At 41.2% G+C, this 19,544-nt stretch overlaps 1 protein-coding gene across 3 annotated transcripts in view; it reads right to left on the minus strand.

Annotated features, from left to right (window-relative positions):
- DIS3L2 (DIS3 like 3'-5' exoribonuclease 2) overlaps positions 1 to 19,544 on the minus strand; it is a 180,860-nt gene that overhangs the window by 138,553 nt on the left and 22,763 nt on the right. For all 3 annotated transcript variants that reach the window (XM_041405987.1, XM_041405988.1, XM_041405989.1), the window contains exons 5-6: positions 18,270 to 18,323; positions 14,069 to 14,170 (exon numbers count right to left, since the gene is read on the minus strand). In XM_041405987.1, the coding sequence (XP_041261921.1) occupies positions 14,069 to 14,170; positions 18,270 to 18,323 (156 nt within the window). The remainder of the gene's footprint in view (positions 1 to 14,068; positions 14,171 to 18,269; positions 18,324 to 19,544) is intronic.

Consider the following 19,544-nt stretch of genomic DNA (forward strand, 5'->3'; position numbering starts at 1 on the left):
GCCACAACTGTGCCATAACACATCAGGAAAAGAAAACACTTCACGCAGCAGTTTGTCCTCAGGCTGCTGAGGATCCAAACTGAAATCCTACTGCTCCATTTGGGACTCAAGTTACCACTTCCACCTCCACAGTCTGGCCATGCTGGGCCCTGGCACTGAGGGATGGAGGATGTGCAGAGACAAAATAAGTGAAGAAAGTCACAGAGAGGTGGACACCAGCAAAGTGAAGGTTGAAACATGCACTCCCACCTCAGTCTATCCATTCTCACCCACAGACTGTGGAATAAAGCACTTTATAACCCCTACTGCAATTACACAGCAGCGGGTGAAATCAAATGACACGAGGAAGTTGCATGCAAGCCATTGGGAGCAACTGCATTTCTTGTGCTTAAGCAACTCTAACAAGCTGGGGAATACTTGCTCCATCCCTGCAACACCCCCTTCCAGACACCAGCTTTTACAGTCCCTGATCCAAAACAAATCCAAAGGGACACAAGGTACACAACATCATCCGGTGATAAGCATTTGTTCACAGCGAAACAATTGAACGGAAGGATTTGTCTCCTTAAACACACAAAAGGTTATCGAGAACCCACCAGTTCACACCAACTCTTCCAGCTCCAGGGAGGGACCGGATCCCACCCCACAACAATCACCTGTGCTGCCAGCCATCAGCAGACACGGCCAGGCACCTCCACCAAAGGCATCCTTCCCCTAAGGATCCAAACACGCAAACCCTCCCAGAGGCTTCTGCAGAACAAAGGCTATTGGCAAGACAAACTTCACACCAAGTGCATGATCAAACCTGCTTCCTTGTAAAATATTAACAGCACTCCACCAAAATAAAACTAAGCAAGTTCTCAGTTCTTAACTAATAATTTTCCTTCTAATTTGACCACACTGTAAAGTTGCTTTTAAAACCTCCCACAAGTTATTTCACTGCACCTTGCGGAGTCCTTGGAGTACAATTAAAATCTTCTACCCAAGCTCTGGGTTTGAATGGTTTTCACAATTTCTTAACAGAATATTACTTGATTTGCCTAATACAATCTATACAGCCCCAATTCATCAAACCTTTAGTCTAGGCTTGTTAAAAATAAAGCAAATATTTCAGAAACTGGATGAAAATCAGTTTCACTTCTCACACCATTCAACTGTGTGCCTCTTCTCTCATTTTCTCATCATGACTTCATGAGCTGCTCCCACCAAATTACACTGCAAATGACACTGAAGAAAGCTACAAATCTGTAATAGAAAGATGCAACTGAGACATTTAACAGCTTCAAAACTACCAAGAGTATTCAACAATGAGCCAGGATCCATGAGCCCTAGAAGCACTGAGACCTGACCTAAAGAAAAACAGAAAGCTGTTATGGTGCTTTAGGGGTTAAGGTAAATTAATACATAAAACAGTCTCACTGTAGAAACTTTCTCACCTGTATAATTACAACAAGTCATATAAAATATATGGGTATTGCAAATGAGGTACTGTGAAACAAGCATGCTACAGTCCTCCCAGTACAAAAAGTAATCTGTCTTTGTTTAATGGCAAAACACTGAGTTTTTTGTAGCGTAAGATAGTACAGCATAAGAGCTCAAAAACTTGCAAGCTTCAGTTCATGTAATTATGCATTGTTTAGGAATTTAAACCACTATTGTTTTCTTGGAACAGTCAAAAATTGCCACACAAACACCAGTGTACTCTTGACCTCCAAAGGGAGTGGCTCATTCCCATCTAATATGCCAACAAACTGTTCAGGATGAAGTTTCCCCATCACTGACCTAACAGCTCATCTATCATATCACCACTGTCACGTGCATTTGTATGATTTACTAGATCCTAAAGGTATCCACCTCTAATGAACATTAACTTTTCCAAAGCAACCCCAAAAAGTTTAAATGCATCCTAAAGACTACAAGTATTTCCTTCTCTTTTCCTCCCCTCATAGCCAAGTGGAAGTACATGTGTTAAAATTCCACCCTGCAGTCACCAGCTGCAGTTTCATAAATAAGAGAAAATTATTCAGTTAAGTCCTTCCACAGGTACAACATGATGAAATGAAACATTTCCACATACAGCATTTTACTTTGAGAAAAATCACAGAGTAGACTTACCAAACTTTGTCCATAAAACACTGACTTCAAAACAAACCTCTGAGTTCAGTTTTCTGCTCCAAACAAGCTTTACTGTAGACCTGCACTTACCTCTCTAATCCTGTAACAAAGAAAGGTTGACTAACCCCAGCTTTAACTATAGTGTTAACACAAGCATAAATATCCTGTAATGTGTAATGCAGTAAGGCATGATTTAAACATCCTTGCAAAATTTGAAAAAAATCTCTGTCTATATTTGTTTTCAATTATCAATGACACATGAACAGCTCACTCATTTATTTTGTATTTATTTCTGCACAGTGAGAATATCAGAGCAACTGTGTTGGAAAACTATGACAATTTTGGGATAGAACTTTTTTCACAACCATGGATGAAAAACAAATAATGTTTGGGAGGGCGTATTTTTATTGTGAAGAAAAGGTTATGTATTCCTGGTAAAGAAATAAAGCAACTTCCCCTGGCATATTTTAGGGAAGAGCAGTGATTTTGCTAACACATTACTTTTCATTTCAGAGCTGAGGGGATGCAACACAGGCAGGACAATACTTCAGTGCTGGTCTGACTAACCCTGAAAAACAGACCTGAAAAATTTTAAGAGGTGGCAACAACTAATGAAGAAATACCTATGGCAAATTTTAAATATAATGTTGATGTTTTTCATAATTTGTTTTTTAGTAACATAACCCTATAATGTACAGTAGATCCAGCTATGGATCCAGCTGGAAAAACATTTTACACTAGAAATGGTCAACAGAGTTTAAACAAAGAGCATTTCCTGGGGCACCTTGCTAGCCAGGACATAGGAACCATGCTATACCCTCCTCACATCTGCAAAGGGAAAGAGGTTTTTTCTTTAATAGACTCAAGGACACAGAGCTGCTCATTAGAGGAAAGTATTTTCGCTCATCCTGGTCCCTCACCTCACCCAAGTAACACAGACCAACCTGTGCGACCAGCTGCTTTTATGCAAGAATTTAAGACTGAGGCACAGTGCAGGGCATGGCACTGGGGCCAGGAGGAGGGGTAGGAGGGAGCACACCCAGCCTGCTGAGAAGCAGAGGTGTTGAGGCAAGTCCATGTAGACAAAAGGATCCGGATGTCAAGTATCCGCAGGAAGAGTATTTGACAAATACTTAGTGCTTTCTAAAGTAATCCATCCTGAGCTGGTGAAACCACAGTGTTTAATCAGAGGCTGATGTGCCAGTGTTGGGAGCTCTATTTCCTAATACCTCAAAGCCCTGCACAAAGAGTTATGTCTATTTTGCTGTCTGTCATTTTGTACAACGCCCTTCCCTCAAGCACCGGTCCTCAGAACGCATTAGACATTGTTAGAGGAGATTAATTTAACTGCAGATTATTTTTTGATTATTTTTTCCTTTCTTTCACAAAGCATTTAACAGAAATCAGTGCTTGGGAACTGGAGCTGTGAAGCACAGTCTATCCATTTATTTGTGATCATAGCAACTAATTGCTCAAAGCCAAGCCTCAGGCCCCAGGGCCATTCCCATGTCACTGAAGTTGGCTGCTGCAATGATGTGCCACTCATCCCCAAAAAAACAGTGTTGTTAAAGTGCTTGAGTGGCTTTGCTGGTCCAGAGGGCAGACAGCTGGATAACTGACCACTGGATAATGCTGACTGCTTCAGTGGCAAAGACAATGGTGGGAAAAATAAAAAATCAATTCTGACATGTGGTAGTGGTTTTTTGTTAGCAAAACGTTTGCCCAAAGTCTCAATCAGCTCATAGGAAATTCCTGTGTAGCTGGAGACACTGCCCTGACAAGGCCAGCCTTCCCCTCCCAGCTCTTCCTCTACTTGACAGCCACAGCTGCCACCACACCTAGTCTTTGGACTCCGTTATATCTCAGCACTGATAGGAGTCACCCCATGGGAAAGTAGGATAGTGGGACTGATGTCAGGTACCATGAAGAGCATATTCCTTTTCTGCTTCAAAAATTTTGAACCTTACAGAAGGGGAGCCACCCTCTTCTATGCTACTTTTTGAGTTCCTACAAACGAATTTTAACAATGCATATCCTGCCAGGAAATGTTACCATCCATTAGTGATAAAGCATTAGATAAAAAGGTAAATTAAGTTTCCAAGACACGAATCTCAGCTGATAAACATATTACATCCACAGCTCAACAACTGTGCAGAACAGAAAAGGAATAAAGCATTTTAGAAAAAGCTTCAGGAATATTGGGGGGGGGGGGGGGGGGGGGGGGCGGGGAGGGAAACAAGAAAGAGTAGATAAAGTAATGCCATCCTGTCAAAATACTGCTCAGACTATACATGAAGCACAGCTATGAAATTAAACCAGATTAAACTAACAGCCATCCATTAACCTTGAGTATGTCTACATGGTACAACACAGACATGAAGAGCAGCTCAGGCACCAGATGTCTTGCCAACACAGCACTCTCTCATGGCACCAGCTCCCTGCTCAGCTGGATAAATAAACTAGAGCCAGACTAGCCATTTATTCTCCTTCAGGGGTGATGCTGCACAGTCCAGGAGGCAGCAACTCTGCTCCCAGCCAGGTGACACAGCCGGGCACAGTCACCAGAAAGGAGCGCTGGGACATTCCCTCTGGATGCTGCTCTAATATGGAGATAGTGCAAGGAAGCTGCCAGCAAGCCAGTTGTACATTTAAGGGCCAACTGCAAGACAAAAGCTGAATGGAAAGGCATTGCAAAGATTTGCAGCTGCCAGACTGCTCTGCCTAGAGCACGAGCCTAAAGGTCAGGGCAAGACAGAGACTGTTCAAGTGGGCAGAGACCTGTTCCCAAGGCAGGTGAGCTGTGCAGGACATGGGTCCCACAGGACTGTCAGACACAGCTGGGCTATGCCCAGATCTGTTGTTCATAGACCCTTTAGAGAGGATGCTTGTCAAGGGATAAGCTCTGAGACTTGCACCAAAGGGAGAAGAGCTACAAGTGCAAATTTAAGCCAGATCATCACAGCAGTTGTAGTTACTGCAAGAGGCTACAGCTGCAAACCTGATCTTCACAGAAGAAAAAAAAAAAAAAACCCTAGCCAATCTGACATCAAAAGGGGTGATAAAACCTGGCGGAAATTTACTTTACTGCAAAAAAATTCAAGGAGGGCGCAGAGGTGAGTGACCTAGCTACCGTCCTTGAGACTTTTACCAGAACTCCCCACGCCCTGAACAGTCATCAGGTCAGGAAGAAAGAGAAGCTGCTGAAATATTCCTTCCACTTCACACAAGTCCTTTGGACTTTCCCCAGGCAGCACCAACCTGGCAAACATTACACCATGAGGGATTGAAAGAGATCACAAGAGAGATGCCAGTTTCTATAGAGCTTGCCAGCAAAAGTAGCCAATGCTCATTCCAACAAACAAGCCAGAAGCAAGGAGACTGAGAAGAAAAGGACGTCCTGGCAGCTAATTAGTGAAAGCATAACAGTCAGGACTTCCAAGCACCAACAAGAACTAAGCAGGATATACAACTTTATGCAGGATTATTTTCAGGCAGAACAGAGAACGTGTCTGGGGAATTCTTCGCCAGTCACTTTTTGTGACCAAAATACACAAGCACTAATTAGATCATGCCAAGACTTCATTTTCACACTTCCAAAGCTGCTCAATTAAAAGTATGTGTTTTGGCACTGCTCTCTGTTTCAAAACAGTTTAGACAAAGCTAAAAACAAAGAAATGCTTCAACCCCAGGAGGTGACACAGCTGAAGATGGATGAATCAATAGCATACTGGAAACCTAAAAAGCTCATAAGCAACACAGACAGACCTACTTTCATGTAGCAGATATTGCCTGATATGACAGAACACAGACAACAAAAATAAACCAACAATGAGAAAGAAATAAAAATAGTGAGAAAGTAAGGAAACCACCTTTTTCAGCAATGTTGGTAGATCAGCTCTGCCTTGCAGTATTTTCTTAGATTGTTACCAACACTTTTTAAAGAGCCTCCAGGTAGTTAAGGCTGGGGTAAAAACTGGAAAGTGCAGGTAGAACCTGGGACCTCCAAAAACCCACAGCAGATGTCTTACCAGCGAGCACATGCTGGGGAATGATGTCATGTCCACAGCTACTGAAGCTGTGAGGAATTTGTGGAAAAAGATAATCAGGAGGAATTTTAATTTCTCTTTCAGTGTCGAGTGGCACTTTTTAAATGAGACACTTGATTCAAAGTATCACTTGCAATTCTTCAAGATACTGCAGAAACAGAGACTATCACAGCTACAGGTTCCAGGACACTGATTTGTGTATTGAAGGATAATACCAAATAGCAAGAAAGAAACACTTCCTGTGTTAGCAGTGTTAAGAAAGCTGCTGTTGATGCACATAAGTCACTGACCACCTTGTACTGCATGATAGTGTCCCAAGACCAGACTCATTCCCAGTTCTTGTGATGTGCACAGCAGTTAGGACATAAGCTTCAGAAATTTGAGGAGAAGGGATCCCCCTCAAAGCAAGTAACATCACAAAGCCAGGCCAGGAGAAAGTGGGAGGCCAGGAGATCTCCTCAACCCAGCTGCGCTTTGTCTCATCTGGAGGAAGACACAGGAACAGTGTCTGGGAGAAGGCAAAACTGTTCCAGCTCCCTGAAGGAGCAGCATGCTGACTCAAAACCTACCTATTAGACTGCAGATACCTTTATCTTAGATGGTTACAAATTACCAACAACAAATCTAATGCATCCCATCCCTGATGACAAATATCCTTCTTATCTCCAAGAACCACGTGGTTATAAATGAGGTCCCACATCCTACCCCAAAGAACCTGTTGTAGAAAAATCCCTGTCACTCCTCCAGCAGCTGCAATTCTTCATTTACATAAATCACCTCTATTTTAGATTCCTTGTCCCTCTGATTTATGGCCTTAAGAAAAATAAACATGAGTTAAGGAAACAAGGGAAAAGAGTTAATGAGCCAACCTCAGTAGCTTTGACCACATGTAAATACTGCAGCCAATTGCTGTTTCTCTGACAGCCAATAACAAGAGCAAACATGCAAAGAGATATGTAGAAGTTTTCCTATTCTTCAGAACTTAGGGATACAGTCCAAAACCACATCACCTCAGGACTTAAAGATCATCAGGTTTTTAGTGTCGTAGCAGCTCTTCATTTCACCAGCTATCAAGCTAAATTAGGAATATAGTCTCCTTAAAAAAAAAAACAGAGTATGACATTCAATGGACCAAGTTTAGGCCAGATGAAACTTTTAGTATCAGTACAGATGATTTAAATTTATTCTTCATTATGCAGATCAGAAAGAAACCCACACTACAGAAAATCTGGACAGGCTCTCAAGAAAGCATTTATAAAAAGTTAAGTGAGTTTAATGTGCATGACTTTCTAAAAACCAATCCCATCACAACAACAGGTATCCTGACTCTTATAAGGTGCAGGCTCCAAATACTCATGTGATATCACCAAATAAGTCTCCAAACTGGCAAAAAACAAACAGTTCTAAGAAATACTAATTCCACAGGAACCAAGAACTAAGAAAAGTCCAAAATGATAGTGGTTATATAAGAGATTGGATTAAGAATAATCTACTGTGATGTGTGCATATTTACAGAAGACTTGGAAGAACAAAGTTTAAAACAATCACTTGAAGAAAAGTTAGTTGTTAAAGGAAACAATTTGCTGTACTAGATTATATTTATGTGACCAAGAAAAAAGTAGTGAGCAGGAGCAGACACCAGGTATTAAATGCTGGCTTGACTCCTCTTCTAAAGTAAGATCAGATGCCCCAAAAGCATTTCCCTCAATGCAAGATGAAGCTCTTTGAGCAACACACACTGAAATTTAGAAGTATCTCACACAGCCTAAACTCATCCCCATCTGCTATTATTACACTGGGGATGTAACAACTGACCACATGTCATGAATGATTATTTAGTGTTTAATTGTTCACCTAAGAGTAACGTTTTTATCTTATTCTGTGCCTGTGCAGCCAAACCACAGCTGCAATGTGACTCTGTCTGCACTGGTAGGACAGGATGCAGACAGTCAGTAAAAAGAAGTTTGTCTTCCTACCTAACCAAACAATTTGCCTTTTAATATCACTCTTACTCAGCACAGAAGGAGGAGGAACAAAAAGAGTATCAGACTCTTCAAAAACTCTGTACTGTACCTTTCTAGTGATTTTATTATTCAGGATCCTGGTTTTGGCTTTACCATTAGAGAGACAGAGGCAGGAAAGGCCCTGCTCAGGAAGGCAAGGTTGCTGGCAACATCCAAAAGGCTGGTGTTCCTGCCTCCTTGTTTTCCACATGCAGGGGGAGCAAGGGCTGAATGCAGCACTGGGTCATGGCAATCTCACAGAATCCAGATCATTACAGTAATTACATCATTATACACCATAAAGAGCATGCCAGTGCTTGCTGTAAAACTGACTGTTAAGATGTCGGTTGATTCACTTCAAGTGATATTTGATTAACAAAATGTGATAACAACATCTGTGAGAAAGCAAATACAATGCCACATACGTCTCAGTGAGCAGCACTTCCTATTCTCTCAGCTTTTCTGCTACCTATCTACTGCATTGCTACTCCATACCCACTCAGTCTGCAGCTCAGCAAAGCCTGGGAAGAGCCACGCCAGCTCACAGCAAAGGCCCAGCAGTGTGGAACAACATGTGGCCATCCAAAGAATGGCACAATTAGAAAGTTAGCATGTAATGAAGCTTTTCCAGATTCCACCAATTTGTGGTTTGGGGATTTGCCAAGATGGGGAGGGATATGCAAACACTTGTGTGTGACCATCAACTTCCAGCCCTCACTGCAAAGCCTACAGCAAAACAAACTAAAAAACCAAAACAACTGCCCTTCCTCCCTTACAGCATCCATCAACCTTTCAGATTTGCTAGAGCTCTGCTTTTCTGGACATCTTCCTAGCTGGCTTCTTAGGCTTCCCACTTTACTTCTGAATATCATGAATTACACTTGAATGCTTTTAGTGTGCCAGAACACTTACTATTTCAATAATGACTTCTCCAGAACTTTTTTTTATTATTATGAATGTAATGTTTCCAAACAACATTCTTGATTGTTAGACTCAAACAGGGTTGCTGTGATAACCCTCTAAGAACCTCATCCCCTCCTGAGTTACTGTTATCCTTACATTAGCTGCAAGATTTTGAGAAGAAACTGAGTCTCAGAAGAATTTGGTTGAAATGAATTATTATTCAGCAGGGCAAATCCAAAGCTAGCATCCTTCTCTGGACAACTAATGCTTCATAGATTTTCACCAACAGTGGGAGGCAGTGACTTGCCAGGATACGTAGCTCTGTTCAAACTATATGTGGTGATATTTGTGATGACTGCTTAAATCAAATTGTTCCTTCTTCACATTTGTTTGTAATTATGCCAATAGCACTCACAGCTGGGAAAAGTGAATTGTACTTTATGTCTTCTGTACAGAAAGTGTTTAAATATTTATCTGTGATGTATGGCTCAGAAGAGGCAGCTTGAAGATCTCCTGCTGCACTGTATTGCATCTGACAGCTCAGTGTTGAACAGAACATGTGCTTTCATGAGCTATGAAACATTACTATTTCTATCACTGTTGGGCACTTTGTGACTAAAATGTTGGACCCATTATCCTATTATCCAGCAACACACACTGCACATAATGAACAGCTCTATATCCTTGGCTTTAGAGACCTTCTGTCAAGATCAAAAGAACTGGAAATTGTGCAAAGTAGTACTGCAAGCTGATAAGGAAATTATTCATAAAACAACAACAGAGGCACTAATTTGCACTAATTTTTGAGAAACTGCAGGTTAATCAGGAATTATTTTATCTACTATTTATGCAAAAATGGAGACCTCACTGGCATATTGTAGGAAGCAATAGGGAATTAAGACCCCAAAATTCTTTTTTGTAAGTTTTGGGCAGCACCAAGTCCTTGTCTGGGTACTATTTTCAGACTAAGACTAAAATTTCAGCTGTAGCGTGCAATACATGAGACGGTTGTCATGAAAAACATTCCACGTTATAAACTACTACTCTAAAAGCACCAGGGATTGGGCCAGGAATCCAAGCCCCAAGTGATATCAAATGACTTATTATGCTATTTCCTTCCACAAAAGAAATTACATCTTGCAAGAAAAACCAAAACAGATACCTGAAATTAAACAAATTCTGTCTGGCAATTAAGCAGGTGGCAAAAGAGCAAAAAGAGGCTGTAAGGAAAAACAGGTTAGGTTTATTCTCTATACTGACACACTGCTTCCCTCCTTAATGAGCCTACAAAATATTGCTGTAATCATAATATCAACATATTCTTTGACTTCAGTAATTATACCACTGTATAATTGAAGCTTCTGAAATTGATGTAAGCACAACTCCGTAAAATATACTAAGAACCCAGGGGTGGAAGTTAAAGCAGTAAAAATCAGTCAAGAAATAAAGCACCATTTTTCTTCTTTATCACAGTAATTAACAAGGACTGAGGTAAATCCTGTCACTGGCTGTCTTTTATTGTGATGTTCTTCCAGGAGATAAAGGCAGAGACTCAGGGAAACCCTACAGCTTGAAGTCGGGAGACAGTCTTGCAAACTGCAGCGATACTCTGACTTCATTCGCTAAGAGTAGGTTAAGTACCTGGAAAAACAGCCTAAGTCAAATACCTTACTTTGCAAAAGCTAAATATTTGAAAGTTACCATAGCACCTCAATATTCCCAAGATGTAACACAAGAGGACAGGAGAGGAACTTCTGAAACTCAGCCTCCAAATGCGGTCACCGCAACGCAGACCGCTCAAGCCTGGCAGGAAGCTGATGGCCACCTCCTTCAGAAGAGCAAGATAACAAATTTCAGGGACAAAAGGTCTCTCCTTCAAGTTTGTGGTGCCACACTGAAATTGCTGGCTGTTGATTAGAACTAATAGTAAGCAGAGAATTATGAACTGACAAACCGATCATCACTGAAGAGCGCGCAGCTCTCCCAGTGGATGTGTGAACAGAGCAGACAGAAAAAGCACAGGGAGGACACAGCAGCTTATCCAAGCAATTGATGCACAAGCTGGGAAGGACACGATGTTGAGAAATTCAAGCCTGATAAATTTCCCACCACTGAGCCAAGAAGTAGAAGGCTGGAGAGAAAAAACATTGCTGTCTCTCTCAAGAAGGTATTACATAAAGTATAAGCACACATCCGCAGTATTTCACCATCCCCTTACATTTCACTGTGGCATTTATACCTGTGTGTAGGGTACCACCATTACAGTTCAGAGGGACACAGTTATGTCCCTGAAGAAAATGCTCTCCAGCTGGTATCTCTTCCCTCACAGGCACTTCACCTGCAATGACCAACTCACCAGGGACAGGGCAGCTCCTAATTTTCTCAGCAATTCAAGCAAACAGACAGGTTTCTCTGTCCACAATCCATAGCTTGTTACCAGTCACAGGTTTTCCCTTTTCCTCCCATTTACACATATAAACTGCTGAGGTGCCAGCTAAGTCCTGCTTTACTGGAACACAGCAATACACTGTGACTGCAGGAGAAGGTCCATGGAAGCACCTGCACTAGCAATGGGAAGATCTTCCCTCAGAGGATCCAGAGGCAATCCAGGGTGCTGGAAACCCAGAAGGCACAGACTCAGTGTTGAAACAACAGCCTTATCTTGTGCAAGAAACTGGTACAACAGCAAAAAACCCAGCTCAGTTCTCGGTGGAGCACAGGGTAATGTGTTGGGAATAGAGAACCATAAAAATAATCAGCACACGCATCTCAATCCTAACAAACCAATATGTACAGAGCCTGTAAAGCCTCCTCTGAGAGCATCTGTTATACCATATATCCATTTTTCAGAGAAACAACTGAAGCTCTTCAGCTTATTCCAAAGGCCCAGTGGGAAGGAGAAAACCCTCAATACACCTAAGTGGCAGCTTTGCAGCAGCATGAGACTAAACAAATGGAAAAACCTAAAATAGGTTGTGACAGTTTATCATTAATCAGTATGAATTACTTGGCAGAAGGCAGTATCTTTCAGTGGCACCTTTCCCAAAGAACTAATACAAACATGAGTACATAGCAAGAGATTTGGGGAGCCAGGGAAAAGGGATGTCATCGCTGATTGAGTTGTTGATGGCAAGAAACAAAAAATGAGACTACACAGGGCAGCACCTGTGTGGCTGAAAAATATGACTGGCATGTTCCAGCTACTTCATTTGGCAAGGGTAAATTGACCACAGAAGAATCATAATCATATTACAAAACACTCAAGTCTGTTGAATAGCTTCCTTGCAGTCAGATGCCACTTCTCTAACAGTTCTATTTATTCATGCATTTTGCCAGAACAGGGATAACATTCTGAATCCCTCCTCTTGTATTCATAAAATATCATTACTGTTGAACATATGAAGGTATGAGAATAGAAGAGAGAGGGAGAGGCATTATCTTTGTTTAGAAACGGATATAAATGGAAAACTGCAGACAAAGCTTCCAGCTCAGGCAATCTCTATCAAGCCTACAAAGAAGCCCTTGTACTGGCAGGTCCTGGCAAAGGATCCAAGCATCCAAAATATTCCATTTTTCCATCTATATGAAATGGTTTAATACAAAAGATAACTTGCTTATATGGAATTGGTAACTAAAACACATAGTTATCAATATAGTTTTAGTGTACTCTGACTTGAAGTCTTGAATAGCTATCGAAGAAATTTTGCTTTGACCCTCAAAACTGGTTCTCAGAGATTACCAAGATAGCAGCAGACCTCTTTCTTTTATTTGTATATGGATATATCTGTAATACCTTAGAACCCACTGATGATTGCCTTTTGTATCAGGTTTAGTATTGTACTCATGTGTGTCAATAAATACTCGGGTCATTCCCTCATCTTATAAGGATACTTAAAAGGAAGGGACAAGTTCTAATATGTCTCAAACCATCATTTCAATTGTTATTAGATTTAACAGAATAGGTAGAAGGTTCAGCAAATGACCAGACTTGGCAAGAAGTCTTGCATTTGCAAGTCTAAAATCACATAGCTTCCAACAAAGACAGGCAGAGAAGGTAGCTAGACTGAGTAAAAGCACCAGGCCAAAGTAGTTCAGACCAGCCCCCATTGTGCTGGGAACATCTTTACCATTACTTTTGTCCAAAAGATCTACAACTGTCTTTAAACTCTTAAGAAGAGTTCAAAAACCATGTTTGGAAAACAATTCGTGGTGATTCTGTCATGCTTACATGTAAAAGCCCATGTTAAAATTGCTAACTGTAGCTTCATCTCCCAGCAACTAGAGAAAGGGAGCAAAAACTGCCCTTGCATAGTAGTGTTAAAACATAAACCAGCAAACAAGATAAAATTATCCAGATATTTGGAAGGACAAAGTTTGATTAGGGAATGAAGCTTCATCAGTGGGGTATAAAAAAAACCCCAGACAGTGATCTTACTGAAATCCTCAGACATGAAAATGAAAGCAATTGTCCCACATTTGTATTGCTCCAGTCATTTCACACATGCTTCATTCATGTTAAGAAGGGTATTACCACAAAATCTGGAGCTGTGACAAGATAAGCTTTTCATGGACTGAAGACCCAAAAATTAGAGAGAGTTAATCATAACTAAAGCTTTGTGAACAACACTTGTCAAATACATGAGCAATTGCAAACACCTACACAGCACTATCTAAAACACCACAGCATGAAGACAGCCAAATAGCAGATACCAAAAGTCACCTCTGACAACTGTGCTTGGAATCAGCCTCATCATCAGACTTTCCCATACAGTGATAATGAAGGCCATTCCATGCAAAGAATGAGGTGTCAACGCCTCAGGTATCACTTCTTCCAAACATTGTAATGGATAAAGTCTTTTAATCAACAGCAGCATAAACTCAATTTAGCTAATGTGATTTGTAGGAAATTCTCTGTTCTCTGTCTCAGGCCCTACAAGTTTAGTAATGAAAATTGTAATCAACTCTTTCTCTCAAATCACAGCAAAAACACACTGAACTGACCTTCCACTGATCCCTGGGAAGCAGTTTCACCACCACGATGTCACCGTTCAGGGCTCTGTTGCGAGCAACCACTCCATCAATAAAGATATCGCGGCTCCCATCCTAGTCAAAGAGGAAGAAAAGTAAGTGCCAGACCAAAACTTATTAAATCATGGTTGTTGTTATGGGGTTTAAAACATTGCCATCAAGAGAGACACACACCCTGGGGAGGCAAACATCCTGCAGTTGTGCACAGGAACAAAACAGATTCACCATATGCCCTCTAACATACAGGAACTTTTAGCAAATGAGCACCTTTGTATGGATGTGCCAGTACCGTAGTTCCACACTATTTACACAAGACAGAGCCAAGCCCTCAAGATGTGTTGTCTCAGTTCCTCTACAGTTATTCTTGGGAACAGGTAGAGAGTTTTCTGCTGTCACAGCTCTTGACACATTAATTTCCCACCTCAAACATTGAAAACCAGTGTTCAGAACTGTTCACAAGGCAGTCTCTGCAAAGCGCTCCATGCAGAGCTCCAGCTGCTCTCCTGGTGAGCTGGGAAAGCAGGGACACGCAGCTCCTGGATCAGCAGAGCACTCTGTGAAGGTGGTCTGGATTGTGGTGAGGGATGCAATCTCTTCTTTTTCAAAGGAGTTAACACCATATATTCTGCATTTGGCACAATTTATGTAAGAAGGTATCCCAAGTACTGACAACCACAGATGCCAACTGCAAGCCAGGAGATCTTTTACTGTAACAGACATGTCAGGACACCTTCTCTGAATATTCTGGGTTAGCGTCCTTGCACAAGAGCCTCTACTAATTGCACATACTATGATTATTCACCCCAGACATGTTTGGCATTCTGTTACTCTAGATTTAGTTTGGGAGATTTCCTTCATGGTGTGAACAAAGTTTCCTGAAGATGCCAACACAAAGATTTTAGTTTTTAAAGGATTGCCAGTTTTGTTGTTTTGTGGTTTTTTTTTTCTTTTGATAATTATTGACCGTGCTCTCACTGCTTTCATTTCTGCTTTCCCAGAATTCAGTATACAAAAAATTCCATGTGTTTGTTTACAGTGTAATGAACATGTCAAACAATGTGAGCATTTAGTACCAATATGACCAGTTTAAATACTTTTTCTGAGAGTTATCTTTCCATAGTTTTGAGGTACAAAAAAGGAGGTTGACTTTCTTCAGATTAGAACTTCATTGTCTTTCAAAGAAAAAAACAGTCTCACAAGACTTAAAGTCTTAATCACAATTTCAGCTGTTTCTCAGATACTCCTGAGTTTCATATGCGTGAATAAATCCAAACAGAGCTACCAGCATGCTCAGTGTCCAAGAAAAACTTCTTTTATAACCGGAAAACATGAAGCCCAAATATCACATAAGTATCTTACTCTGCTTAGATACCAAAATAATAAAAGGAAGAACCCTGCCATGATGTGAAACTAAGGCTGTCCTCCAAGAGACCAAATTACTCTTAGAAAGAAAAGCAGCAGCAGCGGCTCAACAGCTGTGTGAAAGCTGCCTCCCATGACAAGATGCAGAAAAATTGCAAAGCCTCTTCGACCAACATAATTCAAATTGGAAACCGTTCTCTTCAAAAAGCCAGATTTTTTACACATGGTCTTATTCCGTATTTCTCTCCACCCTTTCCCTTCAGCTCCAACTCTTTACCTAAATCCATCATATACATAAAAATTAAATGTTCAAAGTCACTTTCTAAGGCAAATTCCTGGTTTCAGTTAGGGTTTTTCTTTTGTCTGTACCTGTGGCTGCTCTGTGCTGCAGGGCACAGGCTGGCACTCGCAATAATATGCTCTACACTTTTTTTTTCCCTTTTCTCCTGTGTCCATGAAAATACAAGACATTTTCTTCCACTCCTTGTAAAGGTACTTGATGTACCACACCATCTGGTTAAAGCTTCATCTCCACACTCTGCAAGAGTCTTGTCTGTAATTGCACCCACACACTCTTTCCAAACAATACCTGTTATATGTACATATACACAAATCTAGATATGTGTATGCACGCCTATTTTACAGCAGTTAATTCCAACGTCTGCAACAAAGCTGCAATTAGAAAATTGCCATCACTTTTGGTTTTCCCTCCAAAAGGAAACATCTCTGTATCTTGAGCTCCAGGCTCTCAACTGTTGAGTGAACTTACGCACTTCCAAGAAAATTTGTGCACTTTTTCCTCTGCACAGCTGACACTTCAGATTACTAATGCAATTAAAATGGCACTGAATGACAACAGAACACAACTTGCAAAGTCTCAGCTGTCCCTGCAGTGCATCTACTCTACCAGCCACAATGGCCTCAAGACTTCCACAGCCCCCTCCAGGGAGCATGGGGCTATCTCTGCAAATATCTCCAGCAGTGTTCCCTATCCTCCTCTCACAGAGATCTGCAGTACTTCCATCTCCTCTGGAAGTGTCTCTCACAAGCACAGCACAGCTCCAGTCACTGTCACTCATGCTCAGCAGCACCATCCTTCACACTCACACCTCATACCATACCACCCTGCACAGGGAACACATGAGATGTGAGGCAGAGATTTAAATTCTTGGGGTGTGTTCTCTGGATAGCTTCAAGAAAAAAACCCTGGGCCTTCCCCTCAACTCTTCGTGCAACGAGAGGAGGAGACAGAGCACATGTGCAGCAAGAAACACACAGGGACTTCTGGTGTCAGAAGGTGAACAGCTGTTGCACTGAACTCCATGAAGCCACGGCCAAGTCATAGCTGAAGTGAAAGGGGTATAGTGCCCTCATCAACAGCAGAAAAGAAAGGGTGATTTTTCACAGCTGCAGCTCTTGCAGCATCTGGCAATGATGGGAAGTGCTGCAGAACACCAAGGCTGCAACCCCTCCATTATGGTAAATCATGTTATACAAAGGATAAGCTTCCCAAAGCATCTGTCTTAAAGGATTGTGCCTACATCAACCAGAGTCATCTTCATCCAGGTGTTGATTCTGCTGGTTCTGATATTCATCTCCACAAAGGGCAGAAAAGTAGAAAGATAGCTGAGATAACTACCTCTGCTAGCCCTCCTTAATGTATGCATTCCTGCACACAGAACAGGCACAAGGCAACAGCTGGACACCAGAAGGGCAATTAGGGGTAAAGCCTCACATTCAAATAACTCATGAGAGTAGCTGAACTTCTCTTTTAACCTCGCATTTTGTAAATTCAGAGAATATATTTAACAGCTTATACTTACCACACCTACAAGGACACCTGGCAAAAGAAGGATCAAAGTTCCTTTCACTTACACACTTCCTTCCTGATGTACCAGAAAGGTGGCTGTACTTCCTCTAGTTAATGCTAGTGTATTCTCTGCAGCCCCAACCTTTTCCCATCCCTCTAATGCCAACCTTCTCTAACAAAGCTCCAAAACATTGCCCCAAATCAACAACATAAACTGAAAAACACCATGAATTTCAAGGCTTTCCCATGCCCCAAAACAATAGCACTGTCAGCAGCAGGGAGAACAACATAACCAGTGTTTCACTGTCTCAGGGCAGGCTCTGCCTTCTCATCCCCACACCAGCAAAACATTTCAATATAAAACTCTCTCATTAACAGCAACACTTCGACCAAGTCAGTTCCAGATAAAAAGCATTGGCTGTGCCAGCTGTGAGGTCACCTTCCCGACTGGAAGGCCCTGAAATTGCAAGAGTCCTTCTTTTCTGTCAAAATAAGGAAAGAAGAAAGAAGAGGTGCAAGGCAGTCCCGTGTGGCAGAAGCACATCCCAAGCCAACCAAGATACAGCCCTTGCCAAAGCGGGCACATGAAAAGGAATCACGCATATTATTTCTGGAATGACTTTTCAAATTAGCTCATGCAGCAGATCGAAAATGGAGAGCATATTTGTTTAGGGAAGATTAACTTAAATCAGTGGAAAATCTATAAAACCTCTGCAGCCATAAACCAAGGGTTTCTGATTACGCTATCTGGTGGTCCTCAAACCTGACTTCAGCTGGTTTCTGTGGGACCCTGCAGTATCCCCAACTTCAGCACCAGCAAAGCGTTTCTTGGAGGTATGAGAAAGTGGGATTTGTTTGGGAATATTTGGTATAAAAGAAAATCCAGATTGTGTTCATTTATTCCAACTCATTCACCTCTGAGTGACCTTCTGTACACAGCATAACTCCTATCTTAATACACCTTTACTTACGAACTTTAAAGCATTATAAAATTACACTTACTGGAGATGGAATGAAGGCTTCATGGTACTTCTTAGGATTTATTCTCAAGGGTCCCTTAAAAAAAGGGAAAGAAGGAGAAAGATTATGCCTGAAACTTATTAATTTTATTTAACACCAGTTAAATTAGAGAGTTGTGGGTAATATATCTACAGTGAAACATGAGAGATACATCTAAATTTCCATTATACATTTCAAGTCTTGACAACTTAGCATCCAAGCAATTTCAAGCCAAAAGGCAGTTTCATGATAGGCTTAAGCTGATCTACTGCAGTCTGTCATCAAAGAGATGTTGAATCATTAGTTGTTGCTGCTACTGGGTGAACTGAGGATCCAAGCTCTCCTGTTCCTTTCACACATTTTCTGCTGAGCATCCACCAGCTTTGTTAACAACTGGATAATAGAAACAATTTGGCTTGCTCTGTTTTGGAAAAGGAGAATGTTGGGTTTGCTTATTTTGGAGGATGCAAGGAAAGAGGAAAAGAAAAGCTGAGCTTGCATGGCAGCAGGTATCATTCTTATGGGGCTCTGGCTGCTTAGGCTGTTCCTGCAAACAGACAGCAGCAGTAACTGTGATAATAAAGTACATTTCCAAAAAAGAATTTAAAGGATTTTCCAAAAATAAACATTTAAAGTCTACAGGATTAAATTCTGTTTAAACATACTTAAAGGCAAACTATCTTAAATACATTTGAAAATTCCATGGTCTATCTATTTCTGCTTTGTTATCTGCCAGCTTAAAGGCCAAGTCACCTGCAACAAATTCGTATCAACCTTCCAAAGTAAACCAACCAGTTTTGCTGCTTGCACTCATGTCCATCCAAGAGAAAGGCAGAGCCAACCAAAGCCTTATAGGCTACACATTTACATCCTAAAAGTATCCTGGAAACTGGCATTCAGGTGACTGCAGCTCAAACTGACAGCATTTGAATCTTATGAGAATACAACTTAGGTACCTGCCTTCCAACAGGCTTCTGCTCTGGGAAGAAACTTTAGAAATTTCTCCACTTGTGTATTTGAAGTAATGTTAGCCAATTTATTATATGAACAGATTCCATCTGTTTGCACTTCTGTGTTAAGCAATCATTGGAGCATCTCACAGGAATTGCTTCTTTAAAACTTTACTGCGGCAAATAATTTTTTATGTACTCTGGGAGGCACTCAGACAATAAGGAAATCGAGCTGATCACATGTGAAAGTTTTGCTGCCTTGAAGAATTCACAGATTTATAAAGATTTTCCATTGCACTTATTTGCTAAAGTTTACCAGCAAATACAG

Source organism: Onychostruthus taczanowskii, unplaced genomic scaffold (assembly GCF_017590055.1).
Source record: "Onychostruthus taczanowskii isolate IOZ18803 unplaced genomic scaffold, ASM1759005v1 scaffold24, whole genome shotgun sequence".
NCBI lineage: Eukaryota > Metazoa > Chordata > Aves > Passeriformes > Passeridae > Onychostruthus > Onychostruthus taczanowskii.